At 42.1% G+C, this 14,824-nt stretch overlaps 1 protein-coding gene and 1 pseudogene across 9 annotated transcripts in view; one reads left to right on the forward strand and one right to left on the reverse strand.

Moving 5' to 3' along the window:
* The window catches only part of MARK3 (microtubule affinity regulating kinase 3), an 88,820-nt gene that overhangs the window by 13,698 nt on the left and 60,298 nt on the right, over positions 1 to 14,824 (reverse strand). For all 8 annotated transcript variants that reach the window (XM_084791958.1, XM_084791956.1, XM_084791959.1 and 5 more), the window contains 2 exons: positions 8,928 to 9,145; positions 5,192 to 5,295 (listed from right to left, as the gene is read on the reverse strand). In XM_084791958.1, the coding sequence (XP_084648084.1) occupies positions 5,192 to 5,295; positions 8,928 to 9,145 (322 nt within the window). The remainder of the gene's footprint in view (positions 1 to 5,191; positions 5,296 to 8,927; positions 9,146 to 14,824) is intronic.
* On the forward strand, positions 11,180 to 13,382 carry LOC311603131 (prefoldin subunit 3-like; annotated as a pseudogene). Its single transcript has one exon. The product of its transcript is annotated as a prefoldin subunit 3-like (transcript).

A 14,824-nucleotide genomic window follows, 5' to 3' on the forward strand; every position in this document is an offset into this window, starting at 1 on the left:
TGAGTTGTAATCTGAATAAATTAATTAAAAAACAAAAACAAAAAAACAAAGCGAGTCCAGGGAGACCCTGTCTCTGGGGTGTGGGGGAGAAAAAAAAAAAAAAAAGGAAGGAAGCCTATCAAGCTAGTAAGCAGCACTTCCCCATGGCCTCAGCCTCAATTCTTGCATCTGGGGTCCTGCTCTGACTTTCCTCCGTGATCTACTGTAACCAGTGAGGTGAGATAAACCTTTCCTCTCCCAGTTGCTTTTGGTCAAGGAGTTTTGTCACAGAAACAAAAACTCTAAGACATAATAATACCACTACACATGGCAAGAAAATAAATATTATTTGATGAGCCTTGACCATTTTTCAAGTACAGAGTAGCTGAATGAAAGTACTTAGAAATTATTAAGACATGTGTCGTGTACAGTTTTATCACAGATGATCACTGCTGTGCTGGAATTTTTTATAACCTCATGTGGGAGACAGGCCATAATATTTAAGACATAATGGAATGGACTGGTCTCACAAGTCAATGAACATAAATAAGACATCCTACAGTTCACGCGTATTTACTATTTATTTAGGTTTTTCTTTTTCTTTTTTTCTTTTTTTTAGACAAGGTCTCTCTGTGTTAGCCTTGGCTGTCCTGGAGTCACTTTGTAGACCAGGCTGGCCTCGAACTCACAGCGATCCGCCTGCCTCTGCCTCCCAAGTGCTGGGATTACAGGCTTGCGCCACCACAACTGGCTTTTTAAAATATTTTTTATTTAAATTTAATTTATATGTGTTGGTGTGAGGGTGTCAGATCTTGGAGTTACAGACAGTTGTGAGCTGCCACGTGGGTGCTGGGAATTGAACCCGGGTCCTTTGGAAGAGCAGGCAGTGCTCTTAACCGCTGAGCTAACTCTCCAGCCCTTATTTAGGTTTTTCAAGACAGGGTTTCTCTGTGTAATAGCACTGGCTCTCCTGGAACTCACTAAGTGCCTTCAATCCTAGCACTTGGGAGGCAGAGGCAGGTGGATTTGAGTTTTAGGCCAGCCTGGTCTACAAAGAAAGTCCAGGACAGACTGGACTCTGTTAAACTATCTGGACTCGCCCCCCCACCCTCACCCCCCTAAAAAAGTGTAGCAGAATCTTAGCAGAGCCACTGTATCTGGCATGAATTCTGAGTGAGGGCACCTAGGCTTTAAAGTAGCCTTTTGTAACTAGTGATTGTTATCTGAGGTTTATGAAGTTGTTTTCCTGAAGGATTCACAGAGCCTTTGCGTAACCTAGACATACCTGGCAAACCAGGAAGCCTGGCTGAGACTTCAGACACTCCTAGATCGTATCAGAGGCTTGGTATGCAGAAATCGACTTGCTGAAAGTAAAATGCCTTTGTGTAGAGGAGGCCTCTGAAAAGCCTTCAGAATTCAGTTCTTGAGAGGCAACACCTGAATTCCAAAGAATGAGGGGCAAGGCTCTGTTGCTGCAGGCAGAACTTAGAATTCACCCCCCTGCCCGCCCCCCCACGTGTGTTCTTGCCTATCCTGGGCATGCTTTGTAGACCAGGCTGGCCTCAAACTCACAGAGAAACTTGCCTCTGCTTCCTGAGTGCTAGTATTAAAGGCATGTGCCACCACCGCCTGGCTAGAATTTTCTTATTGTTTGTTTGCTTGATTTTTGTTAAAATGTTTTTTGTTTTTCTCTAGAGAGTAACTCAGCATCAACAGTCCCTTCATAGAGGAGGAAAAAAAAATCACAACAAGACAAATTTCTAGTACAAAAACAATCACAATCAGGGCATAAAGCACTAAACCAATGCTATTTAATATTAGGTGGGCGTGGTGGTGCACGCCTTTAATCCCAGCACTCAAGAGGCTGAGGCAGGCGGATCACTGTGAGTTGGAAGACAGCCTGGTCTACAAGAAAGGAAAGAAAGAAAATTTCCAGAAGTACTAGTCATTCATTGTATGGAGGATGCTCTCTTCTCTTAATTGTCTACTTTTTATTGTAAATAAATTGAAAGAGCAATTTAGTTCATAATTTTGAACTGTATTGTTCAGTACGCTCTTATACGTTTATCATTACCAAAGATTTGGTTCTGCTATTTAAGTTGCTTTCTGGATACTCTCTGCTAAATTTTATAAAAATGAGCCAGGCTGCTGGGTGTGGTGGAAGAGGCAAGCTGACTAATAGGACTGATTATTACTTTGAGGTCGGCCTGGTCTACAAAGCCAAGGCTACACAGAAAAACCCTGTGTGTGTGTGTGGGGGGGGGGGGGACAACAAATGAGCTGGGCAGTGCACACACCTGTAATCCCAGAACACTCATACAAAAATTAAACTAAAAATAAAAAAAGAAGAACTTGATGCCTTTAATCCCAGCACTGGGGAGGCACAGGCAGGCAGATCTCCAAGGTCAAAGCAGCCTGGTCTAGAATGAGTTCCAGGAATGCCAGGGCTACACAGAGAAATCCTGTCTTGAACCCCCCAAAACAAACAAACAAAAAAGGGGAAAGCATTTGTCTGTCCATTGTTGTCCTCCTCCTTTTTGGTGTGCCAAATGTGGTGTATGCTCCTGTTTGTCAGGTGTTTTCTATCACCTTTTAATGCCTTGAGACAAGGTCTCTCACTGAAGCAGAAGCTCAGCATTTTGGCAAGGCTGACTGGCTGTCTACATCACACAGTGCTGGAGTTGCATGCACAGGCATCCTTGGCTTTTACAAAGGTGTTGGAAAGTCAAACTCATGTCCCTCATGCTTACAGAGAACTGCTCATCTTACTGGGTCATCTCCCTAGGCTGAGTAAAGTATTTTCAATGAATGTTGCTGAGAGAAGCAAACAGGCTCTGGTAGGATACAAAGGAATCAACCTCAAGAAAGAGGATCTCTTCACTAGAACACAGAAAGAAAACGACTGTAAAGAAATTAAATAAAGATGTCCTCAAACTATTTCCAAAGGCTGAATAGTGATTTAGAGGAAGTGAGCTGGTAAGTTAGAAGAACAGTGTGAGGGTTTAGTAAAGTGTATGCAGATGCAGTCAGCCACAGAGGCCTGGAGGCTCCAGACCCAGCCCTGTAAAAGGTCTGACTGTGGGTTGTGCACAACATGGTTTGTCCTTTTGCCATGGTTCAGAACCCCAGGCCAGAGAGTGGTACCCACCACACTTTAAAGTCCCAAAAGAACTCTCAGTAGTTCAACAACTAAAAAACTTTAAAACAACAACAACAACAACAACAACAACAACAACGAAACAACAGCTTCTGAGTCTCGTGGAAGAAAATCCCTAACAGAAATTCTAGGCTTTCACACTTGTGATCTAGAATATTCTTGAAGGAGTAGAGAATGGAACTGTGTTAAAAGCAAGTCTACCAAAAATAAATATCAAGAATTAAGGGCCGGCTGCCAGGGGGTGGCACACTACTTTAATCCCAGCACTCAGGAGGCACTGTGAATTCCAGGAGAGACAGAGCTACACAGAGAAACCCTGGGGGTGGGGGAGCACTGATAAGCCTAATTTTACAAGGCAAGGCCAGCTGACCAACAGTCCCGTAGCCTAAGGAGGTTTACTTCTCTGGTGTGATGGGTAACTCACTTATGAGATCAGCCTCTGGGCACATGCGTGAGGGATTATCTAGATTTGGTTAACTGAGTTGGGAAGAAGCACTTTAACTGCGGGAGACTCCACTTCCTGGATGGGGGTTTGAGCATAGCAGACCTCTCTCTCTGGGCCCTGACTTTGGGTGTGATGTGAGTAGCTAGCCTCAAGCTCTTGCTGCCGTGCATGATGTAGCCATGACCTCTCAACACCATGAACTATATGCCCAGATAAGCTCCATTTTTTTTGTTGAGGTATTTTGTCCTAGCAATAAGAAAACCACCTAATATGGATCTTTCTCAGGCAATCATAGAGGTCACCAGTCATATATTTTGTCTAACTAATGGGATCAGACAGACAGAAACCTCCAATTCAACAAAACAGATCAATGTTACAAGACAAGTGGTAGCGCACACCAGAATCCTAGTACTTGAGGGTGGAGGCAGGAGGATTAGAAGTTTTAAGCCTTAAGTTAAAACAACAACAACAAAACCCTAATGTTACTCCATCTCAACTCTGCACACCTTTTATGTTTTTGATGTGGGGTCGGTGACTGGGGCTGGTGACTGAGCCTCAGGACCTCAGGGCCTCACACCGTACACAGACATGCCTGTTCCAAAACACCTGTAAAACACACACGCACACACACACACGACGCTAAATATGACCAGATAGTGATCAAGATGCAAGCCAGAGGTCAACAAAAGATAATGTGAATTCATTTCTTGGGGTTCTCTGAGACACACTGTGACTTTCATCTCCTCACTTAGAATTTAGCTTATCCTATACAGAATATGTATTTAACCAAATCCCATCAACTAGGGGATTCTTTTCCTTCCTCGCCCCAAATCAAGAGAGCCATGGTTCCTAGATCCACCCAACCCCATTTCCTTACTCTTATTTCATGAACTCTGGCAGGCTGTTTGTATGATATTATCTTATAGACACATGATTTCATTAGTAATTCAAGCCATGCAGAAGACGGGCTCTCTGTGTTCCTAGAGTCTCAAGTGTATTTCTCTGATGTGGAGCCTATGCTACTACCAGCCATTGGCACGTGGTAGCAAACTGTCACCCTTTCACTGAACCCTCACCTGCACTTGGGCTCTTATCCCCAGGGGAGGCCCCTCGCCTCAGTCTTCTACATTCTTCCCTTTCAGTCTCTTTAAGAAGATGATGATGGTATTTATCATCATCATCATCATCATCATCATCATCATCATCATCATCATCACTGCAGAGCTGGAAATGGAACCATGCACACAATAATGGCACTATACCCAAGCCATATCCCAGATCCTTTTCAAAAGATGAACACACTCAAAATCTCCTCCACTGCCCTATTCACCGTTCTGTTGAAACCACAGCACAGCATGCTATCAGTCTTTCTAAAACCTCTCTGGCTCGACCGTAACTTTTCCTCGTCATACTTAGCAGTCATAGAGGTAGATGCTGTGGACAAAGAGAAGAATCTGGAAAACTAGACTCTTGCTAGGAATTAACATTTAAAGTTTACTTACCTTTAAACAACAACCATTAGCCATTTGAATTTGATCATGAATGAGAAGTAACAGGCTTCCACTTCTCGTAAGAGGAAACGCACTTCTGCCAGGAGGCAGAGTTCATACCTGTTCTCTTTGCCGTTCTGAATCACTGAGTGTCTGTCTGCTGCAGATCGCTCACTGCAAACGTATGTGTTCCGCCGAGTCATTCCACCAGATGCTGTATTACTCTGGAAGAAAAGGACATTGTTACCTTGGATTAGTTGGTAAGTATAATTCAGCAATGAAAATACCAAACCAAACCAAGCAAAAAAACAAAACAAAACAAAACAAAAAACCAAAAAAACCCAAATCTAACAAGTTTATGCAAACAAAACCAGTGGAAGAGGGAAGTTGTCAATGTGTTTGGGGTTAACATCTGCTGTCTTTCTGGATTACTGATTTTTGTTTTTCTAGACAGGGTTTTTCTGTGTAGTCCTGGCTGTCCTGGACTCACTTTATAAACCAGGCTGGCCTTGAACTCGGAGAGATCTGCTTGCCTCTATGCCCAGCTTGGATCATTCTCTATAAGTAGGAAAGGTGCCTGAACTCAGAGCTTGCAGACTGAGGCCACACTATTTAGCCAGTTTCTCCAAGGACATCCTGTCTCTGCCTTTAGAGCACTGAGATTACAGGCAAGTAGTCACATCCACCTGTTTTTTATGTGGGTGCTGGGGTTCTGAACTCTGGAACTCATACTTGAGTGTCAAGCATATTATCCATTAAATCATTTCCCCAACCATCATCGTCATTCATAAACAAACAAACAAATAAATAAAAATAGTCTGTTTGTTCATGTATATGTGTGCCTGAAGAAGCCAGAAGAGGGCACTCACTGATCCTCTGGAGCTGAGTTCCTCATAGTTGCTAGCATAGGTATTAGGAACTACGCTCTGGTCCTCAGCAAGAACAGAAAGTACTCTTAACCACTGAGTCATCACTCCAGTCCAGTGTTTGGAAAATAGTCTCTAAATAAATCTAGTAATCCTATCATATGGGAGGCTAAGGCAGGAGGACTGTAAGCTTGTGGCCAGTCTGAGTTACATAGCAAGCCCTTATCTCAAAAGACAAAAGGAAAAAAATTAGATACTAGAATATATTTACAAGATGTTGGGATTTGGCAACATATTAACAGATAAAGATAGCACAAATATGGACAAAAAATAAAAAAGTATAAAGGATGGGAATGGAGAGGTAGCCACATGGTGGCTCACAATTCACCTGTACCTCCAGTTCTGGGATCCAATGTTCTTTAGGCTTCTATAGGCACCATGAATATGTGTTGCACACAGGGTTAGGGTTAGGGCACATGTAGTTAGTAAAACATTCATATACATTTTTTTCAAAAGTGCCAAGAATATTGTGAAAGGAAGAAAGAATACACACAAGGACAGGAAATACTTGCAAAATGCCTGATTAGTGTCTAGTCTTCAGAATACACCAGGAATCCTTACAACATAACTGCAGAATAACTACTCCCCTGCGCCCCCTCCCCCCCAAGCCCTGGAACTCTCTTTGTAGACTAGGCTGGCCTGGAACTCAACAAAGATTAGTCTGCCTCTGCCTCCGTAGTGCCGGGATTAAAGGTGTGAGCCACCACGCCCAGCTCAACAGAAAGTTTTGTTATGTTTTCTCGAGACAGGGTTTCTTTAGGTTATATCTTGGCTGTCTTGGTATCTTGTTAGACCAAGCTGGCCTCAAATTCACAGCAATCCCACTGTCTCTGCCTCCCGAGTGCTGGGATTAAAGGTGAGTGCCACCACGCCCGGCAAAGTTTTTTTAAATTGGCAATTTGAAAAGATTATTCTCCAAAACAGTTATACAATGACAAAAAGGCGCATGAAAACATGTTCAATACAAACCAAGAAGTATTACTTTTAACCTACTCAGGATGGCTATATATATATTTAAAAAAAAAAGGAAGGAAGAAAAGAAAACATAAAGAGGGGGCTGGAGAGATGGCTTAGAGGTTAAGAGCACCGGCTCTTCCGAAGGTCCCGAGTTCAATTCCCATCAACCACATCATGGCTCACAACCACCTGTAATGAGATCTGGTGCCTTCTTGTGGTGGGCAGAATACTGTGTAAATAATAAACAAATCTTAAAAAAAAAAAAAAAAAAGAAAGAAAGAAAGAAAGAAAGAAAAGAAAACATGAAGGATTTAGAGGGCAAAGCACTTGCTAAGGACCCGAATTCAGATCTGAACAACTCATGTATGCATCAGGCATTGCAGCATGCTGTGTAACCTGTGATTTGCTGACTAGCCAATCAAGCTCAATTAGCAATCTAGGTTCAGTGAGAGACCCTGTCTCCAAAACAGGAGAGTAACTGAAGAAGGCATAGTAGTCTCTGGCCTCTATAAGCACACTTGTGTGTACCCACAAACACCTACACATATACCATCACAACAAACACAGAAGTACTAGCAAGAAGGAAGATGATAGAAACCTTTATTGCTGGAAGAAATATAAAATAATACATATGCAAAACAAAGCTGGGCGTGGTGCGCACGCCTTTAATCCCAGCACTCAGGAGGCAGAGGCAGGTGGATCTCTGTGAATTCGAGGCCAGCCTGGTCTACAAAGCAAGTCCAGGACAGCCAGGGCCAACACAGAGAGACCCTGTCTCCAAAAACAAAAACAAAACAAAAAACAAAAAATATGTAAAACAAAACAGTTTGGCAGTTCCTCAAATTAAACTACAATTACAATACAACCCAACAATTTTTATCCCTAGTCATATACACAAGAGAAATGAAAACCTAAAACCTAACCATAGTGTTAGCACTCTTTAGGCTGAGGCAGGAGAACTGTTCTGAATTTAAGGCTACCCTGGATTACATAGTGAGACCCCATTTTGGCCCAATCTCTAGGAACCAGTTGGTAGAGACAACCAATTTTACAAAGTTGTCCTCTGACCACTACAGGCATACTATAGTATTAGAATAAGGTTACTGCCTAATTCAAATGCTGATTTCTGTACGCCCCCCAATATCTGGCTATAATCCTTGTGAGATTCTCCTGTCTCAATGTTGTGTAAACACTGCTCCCCAGTTGTCCTGATATGACAGCTTACAGCCAATTACTGAGCAGGGGGGAAAATAGGGCTGGACTTCCTGCCAACCAGGGAGGTGGGGCAGATAGAGGAGGAAGTAGGGGATTCAGCCACTAGCCGAGGTCCAGGAGACATCAGGAGAGAGCAGGTGAACAGGGAAAACCACAAAGTGCAAGTACATCTGGGATTTACACTAGGAGGAAGCTAGATTAGCATTGAGGATTAAGAATAGTAGTAATTGGGGGCTGGAGAGATAACTCAGTGGTTAAGAGGACTGTCTGCTCTTCCAGAGGTTCTGAGTTCAATTCCCAGCAACCACATGGTGACTTACTACATCTATAATGAAATCTGATGCCCTCTTCTGGCCTGCAGGTGTACATGCAGACAGAGCACTCATACACTAAATAAATAATGTGAATGAATAAACAAACACACAAATGGCTGGGTGTGGTAGTGCACACCTTTAATCCCAGCACTCTGGAGGCAGAGGCAGGTGGATCGGTATGAGTTCGAGGTCAGCCTAGTCTACAAAGTCAGTCCGGGACAGCCAGTGCTACACAGAGAGAACCTATCTTGAAAAACCAAACAAAGAAACAATCAAATAAACAAAACAACAGCAGTTATCAAAAGAAATACGTGCAGTGCAGGAAATGGGCATGGTAGTGCGGAAGAAAGACAACGAAGGCAGAGAAGAAAGTGAGATGAACAGAGGCAAAAGTGTAGCAGGTTCAAGCGCAAACACCGAGGACTACTATCCAAGAGCACTTACACTGGGGACAGCAGGGCTTTTCTTGCGCTCAGGAATATCCGCTTTGTTGGGATTGCTTGCGTTCCCAAGCATGGGACTGGCGGGAGCAATCCCCTTTCCTCCTACAGCACTGCCACTTGATTTTCGAGAGGGAACTCCATCTTCTTTGAGGTCACTGTCTGTGGTGCTGGTCTGACTCCTCTTGGGATATGCCACAACTGAAGGAATAGCTGGTCCAGCTACAATAAAGAGTTCACTCTTTAAAAGATAGAATGCCCTTCATACAGTATTCTGTGAAAATGAACATTTTTGTAAGATCATTTAAATCTTTATTCATGTATAACTGCAAACTAGTAAAATTCTCTAAGGGGTCTTCTATTTGCTTATTATCCATCCATCCATTTATTTGTTTGTTTATTTATTTAGGTTTTTCGAGACAGGGTTTCTCTGTGTAGCCTTGGCTGTCCTGGACTTGCTTTGTAGACCAGGCTGGCCTCAAACTCACAGTGATCCGCCTGCCTCTGCCTCCCAAGTGCTGGGATCAAAGGCGTGCACCATCATACCCGACCCCCTTTCCTCCATTTTTAAAAGATTTATTTATTATGCATCTAATGCACACCAGAAGAAGGCATTAGATCACATCATAGATGGTTGTGAGCCACCATATGGTTGCTGGGAATTGAACTCAGGACCTCTGGAAGAGCAGTCAGTGCTCTTAACCTCTGAGCCATCTCTCCAGATTGCATCCTTTTTTTTTTTTTTTCCTTTTCCGAGACAGGGTTTCTCTGTGTAGCCCTCCCTGGCAGTCCTAGATTTGCTTTGTAGACCAGGCTGGCCTAGAACTCAGAGCAATCCACCTGCCTCTGCCTCCCAAGTGCTGGGATTAAAGGCGTGTGCCACCATACCCAGCAGATTACATTCTTTTTTTTCTCAATTATTTATTTTACTTGCATTGGTTTTGCTTGCATGTATGTCTGTGAGAGGGTGTTGGATCCTCTGGAACTAGAGTCACAGACAGTTGTGAGCTGCCATGTGGGTGCTGGGAACTGAACTTAGGACCTCTGGAAGAACAGACAGTGTTCTTAACCTCTGAGCCATCTCTCCCGCATTCTTTATGTATAAAATATTCTCATTTTGTGGAAGACACCATAAATTTCATGTGCCATTTCTTTTGAAAAACTATCTTGCAGCTGGACACACTAGTGCACGCCTATAATCCCAGCACTCAGAGAGGTAGAAGCAGGCAGATCTTTGTGAGTTTGAGGACAGCCTCATCTAAAAAGTGAGTCCAGGACAGCCAGGGCTACAGAGAGAAACTCTGTCTCAAAAAAAAAAAAAAAAAAAAAAAGTTGAGGCAGATAGACAGCAAATTTTAAGACAGTCTAAACTTTACAATGAGACCTTGTCTCAAAACATCACAGCAACAATTGCATTGAGAAGACATATCTTAGGTCTATAGAAAGAAGGGTGAGTTAACTACTTCCTGCACAAAAATCGAAATGGTAGCTATATTTGGAAATTAGATTTTAAAAAGGTTTTACTTATGAAAGACCACTAATTTAGCTCTCAGATTTGCTATTGTAAAATATAAAACTAAGAATTAACCAAGCATAGGGCGATGATGCTCTTGGCTCTTATCTGTCTTCCAAATATCATTAAGGTCAATTTGTGTAACTGTAAATTCCAGATTACTACTGATGTGCTTTTAAACTTCCATTTAGAAAATGCAAACTGGGGGACTGGAGAGATGGCTCAGAGGTAAGAGCACTGGCTGCTCTTCCATGACAGCCAAGATAATACAGAAAAAACCTGTCTTGAAAAAACTAGCCGGGCGTGGTAGCACACGCCTCTAATCCCAGTGCTCAGGAGACAGAGGCAGGCGGATCGCTGTGAATTCGAGGCCAGCCTGGTCTACAAAGTGAGTCCAGGACAGCCAAGGCTACACAGAGAAACCCTGTCTCGAAAGAAAGAAAGAAAGAAAGAAAGAAAGAAAGAAAGAAAGAAAGAAAGAAAGAAAGAAAGAAAGAAAGAAAGAAAGAAAAGAAAAGAAAAAAGAAAGGAAAGAAAGAAAGAAAGACAGACAGAGCGAGCAAGCAGGGGGCTGGAGAGATGGCTCAGTGGTTAAGAGCACTGCCTGTTCTTTCCTCCTGCCTCTGCCTCCCGAGTGCTGGGATTAAAGGAATGCTCAACCACTGCCTGGCGTAAAATATTATTTTTATAATACAAAATTATTACCAAAAGTAAAGACATCAATCAATTGGGAAAAATAATATTAGTGTTCTATTTCATATAGTATCAAAAATTTAGTCAACATTTAATTCTCATCAGGTGTGATGATACAGGCCTTTAATCCCAAACTCAGGAGGCAGAGGCAAGCAGCTTTTAGGAGTTCAAGACCAGCCTGGTTCTATATATCAAGTTTCAGGCCACCCAGGACTACCTTGTCTCAATAAAACAAAGAAAAATAAAAGACCAACAACAAGAAAAACTCTCTCCATGTAAAAATAAGCAGGAATGGATATCTCATTAGCATCAAAACTCCCCTTTAATAAAATAGTGACATCACATGTATACTTGAAAGTAATTACTTTTGTGATTTGGCAGGTCTATATACACCTATACACCTGAGGCCACACAGAGCTTTGCTTGGTGAAAATGGATTATGAGTAGATAAGCTAAGCACTGAGCATGAGGAGTCAGCCTGTGCCAGCATTCCTCTGTTGCTCTGTCCCCTGGGAGACAGCTGATGTTCCTCTCCCCATGCCTTAGTGATATGTGGCTCCAGTTCTAAAGCCTTTTTTTTTTTTTTTGGTTTTTCGAGACAGGGTTTCTCTGTGTAGCCTTGGTCATCCTGGACTCACTTTGTAGACCAGGCTGGCCTCGAACTCACAGCGATCTGCCTGCCTCTGCCTCCTGAGTGCTGGGATTAAAGGCGTGCACCACCACGCCTGGCTCTAAAGCCATTTTTATCTTTGGAAAAAAAGTCATTAGAAATCCAGGGGAGGCTTTTCTTAAGATGGCCGTGGCTAAGGATGGATGTGGCCTAGACAATGCTCCTGGAAACGGGCAGTGGCTCCACCTAGGGATTCCAGACCAGAAGCAGTGTTTGTGGAAGATGTAGACTCTTTCATGAAGCAGCCTGGGAATTAGACTGCAGATGCAGTGTTAAAGAAGCTGAATGAACAATACCAGAAGTGTATGCTTATGGAACTCAACCATGCGCATTTAAAAAAAAAAAAAAAAAGGAGGCTGAAGGGTCAGATTGCTGAAATTAAACAGACTTTGAAAATTCTGAAATACATGCAGAAGAAAAAAGGGTCTACCAATTCCATGGAGAACACAGATTCTTACTGGCAGATAACATGTACTGCAAAGCATTAGTTCCTCCTCCTGATAAAGTGTGCCTGTGGTTGGGGCTAATGTAATGCTTGAATATAATATTGATGAAGCTCAGGCATTGTTGGAAAAGAATTTATCAACTGCCACAAAGAATCTTAATTCTCTTGAAGAAGACCTTGACTTTCTTCGAGATCAATTTACCACTACAGAAGTCAATATGGCCAGCATTTATAATTGGGATGTAAAAAGAAGAAACAAAGACGATTCTATCAAGAACAAAGCAAACACTGGCAATTGAAAACGTAGTTCAGGTTTCCAAAAATATGTTAAATAAGCCAATGTTCATCATTAAAGATTGATGTAATTTTGAGTGCTTTTTTTTTTCACAGCAAGAATAATTAAAACTTTAAAAACATCATTTTATTTATTTATGAAAACAAAATTACTTTAAAATATTTTATGAAATTAACAGTATTTTTTTCATATTTCCCTACAAGGTACTGCTGCTTATGTTTTATTTTATGTGTTAGAAGACAACTCTTAACTGAAATGGCCGAAAACTGTGAGGAATGCTACGGAGGCTGCTGAATGCTGGTCACCAGCACAGTTTACTTTTTCTTTACTGATTGATGTTACTCTCTCTTGATGTGGTGAACCTTTTAGAGGCAGGGAAGACAGACAGTTCCAACATTTGTAAGCCTGTTCTTCTTTAGAAGGACACTACCATCCTCTGTGGCTGTTGTGTTCTGTAAAGAGGCTTTCATGCATTTCTGCTTAACAGTAGCTTTTCTGATACTCTGAACTTTTCAGAAACTGATCATTTGCTTTCCTACATAGTATCAGGGCTGTTGACATACATAAAACTTTGACCCCAAATAAGTGCACTGTGTCTTTGCAATGCCAGTATAACGGAGACTTGATCAATGTGAGATAGCACTACACATTCAAAACTTTAAGCTAGCTGGGCGTGGTGGCACACACCTTTAATCCCAGCACTCGGGAGGCAGAGGCAGGTGGACCACTGTGAGTTTGAGGCCAGCCTGGTCTACAAAGCGAGCCCAGGACAGCCAAGGCTACACAGAGAAACCCTGTTTCGAAAACAAAACCAAAAACCAAAAACCAGAAAAACCCTTTAAGCTAAGGTAATTTTTTAACGGTAATTTTATATTATTTAACAGTTTTCCAAAGCACCTTGAAAAAGAGGAATATTAACATAAATGTAAATCTGCATTGGGTGAAAAGAGTTGTGAGCTTTTTTATTCATGATAAATTGCACAGGAAGCCTAAAATGTCTGGAAAGTCATTGGTACTGTGGTAAAAGTATTTGGTGATACAGATTCTGGTAAAAATACATGCATGCTATTCCATCTCTGTGTAGTAAAAGTATACTTGTGAGGTATTTTGTACCTTGTATTTTACTATTAAAACAATGATATTCACAGAAAAAAAAAAAAAGAAATCCAGGTGAAGTCTACATACTTAAGGAAGAATAAATTTACTAAGATTATTCCCTTGGTAAATGAGAAAATTCCATCAGTTTCTTTAGGGATTTAGGAGTAATTCTCCTTAAACTGGCTATCTTAAGGGCAGTATGTAGGCAACTGCAGTTCACACTCAGTCCACAGGCCCTGACAACTCTCCCTTGTTAGCTAACATGAGTATACAGGAAGAGAAAGAGCAACATCGTCTTATTTACAAACCCTGAAGATAGGTAAATTTACCCCACACACTTTTTTGTCTTCTTTCTGTCCTTTTTCCCAAGCCCCTCCTTCTTTTGCAATTTCAAACTTGGTATACATTCAAGGATAACCTTACCTTCTTTTGAAGTTTAAAAAAATAGTATTTTATGCAGATAGTTGTTTTACATGCATGTATGTCTGTGCACATGTGTGACTAGAGGGCACAGTGGGCAAAGATGGAGTTAAATCCTCTAGAACTGAAATTACAGATAGACATGAATACTAGAAAGTGTGGGTGCTGGGAACTGAACACAGGCACACAGGTCCTTTGGAAGATCAGCAAGTGCTCTTAACCAGAAAGCCATTTCTCTAGCCCCAACCTTCATTTTTTTGTTTTTGTGGACAGGGTTTCACTGTGTAGCCCTGGCTGTCCTGAACTCACAGAGATGCACCTGCCTCTGCCTCCCTGAATGCTGGGATTAAAGGAGTGCACCACACCAAGCAACCAAGCCACCAAACAAATAAATAAGAAAACCTTGAAGCTGAAAAGATGATCCAGCAGTTAAGAGCGCTGCCTACTCTTGCAGGAGGCCCAGCACCCACGTGATGGCTCACAAACATCTGTAACCCTAGTTCCAGGAGACCTGACACACTATCTGGCCTCCTTGGGCCCCAAGTTAAAATATTCCTACACTGAAAGTCATTTCCTCCACTTAAGCACTCAACAGCTTCCTCTGGTTAGTTTTTGTAACCCTGACTGAACAGAGAATACTCCCATCAGTACAGAGAGCCCCGCCACCTGCACTGCTCCATAGTGATCCCACAGTTAGAAGAAGGATGTGCATAACTAACATGAGGCTGCAATTCTGCTAAGCCACCCATAGCAGCCCACCAGATGTT

This window comes from Acomys minous (assembly GCF_964271855.1).
Source record: "Acomys minous genome assembly, chromosome: 8".
Taxonomy (NCBI): Eukaryota; Metazoa; Chordata; class Mammalia; order Rodentia; family Muridae; genus Acomys; species Acomys minous.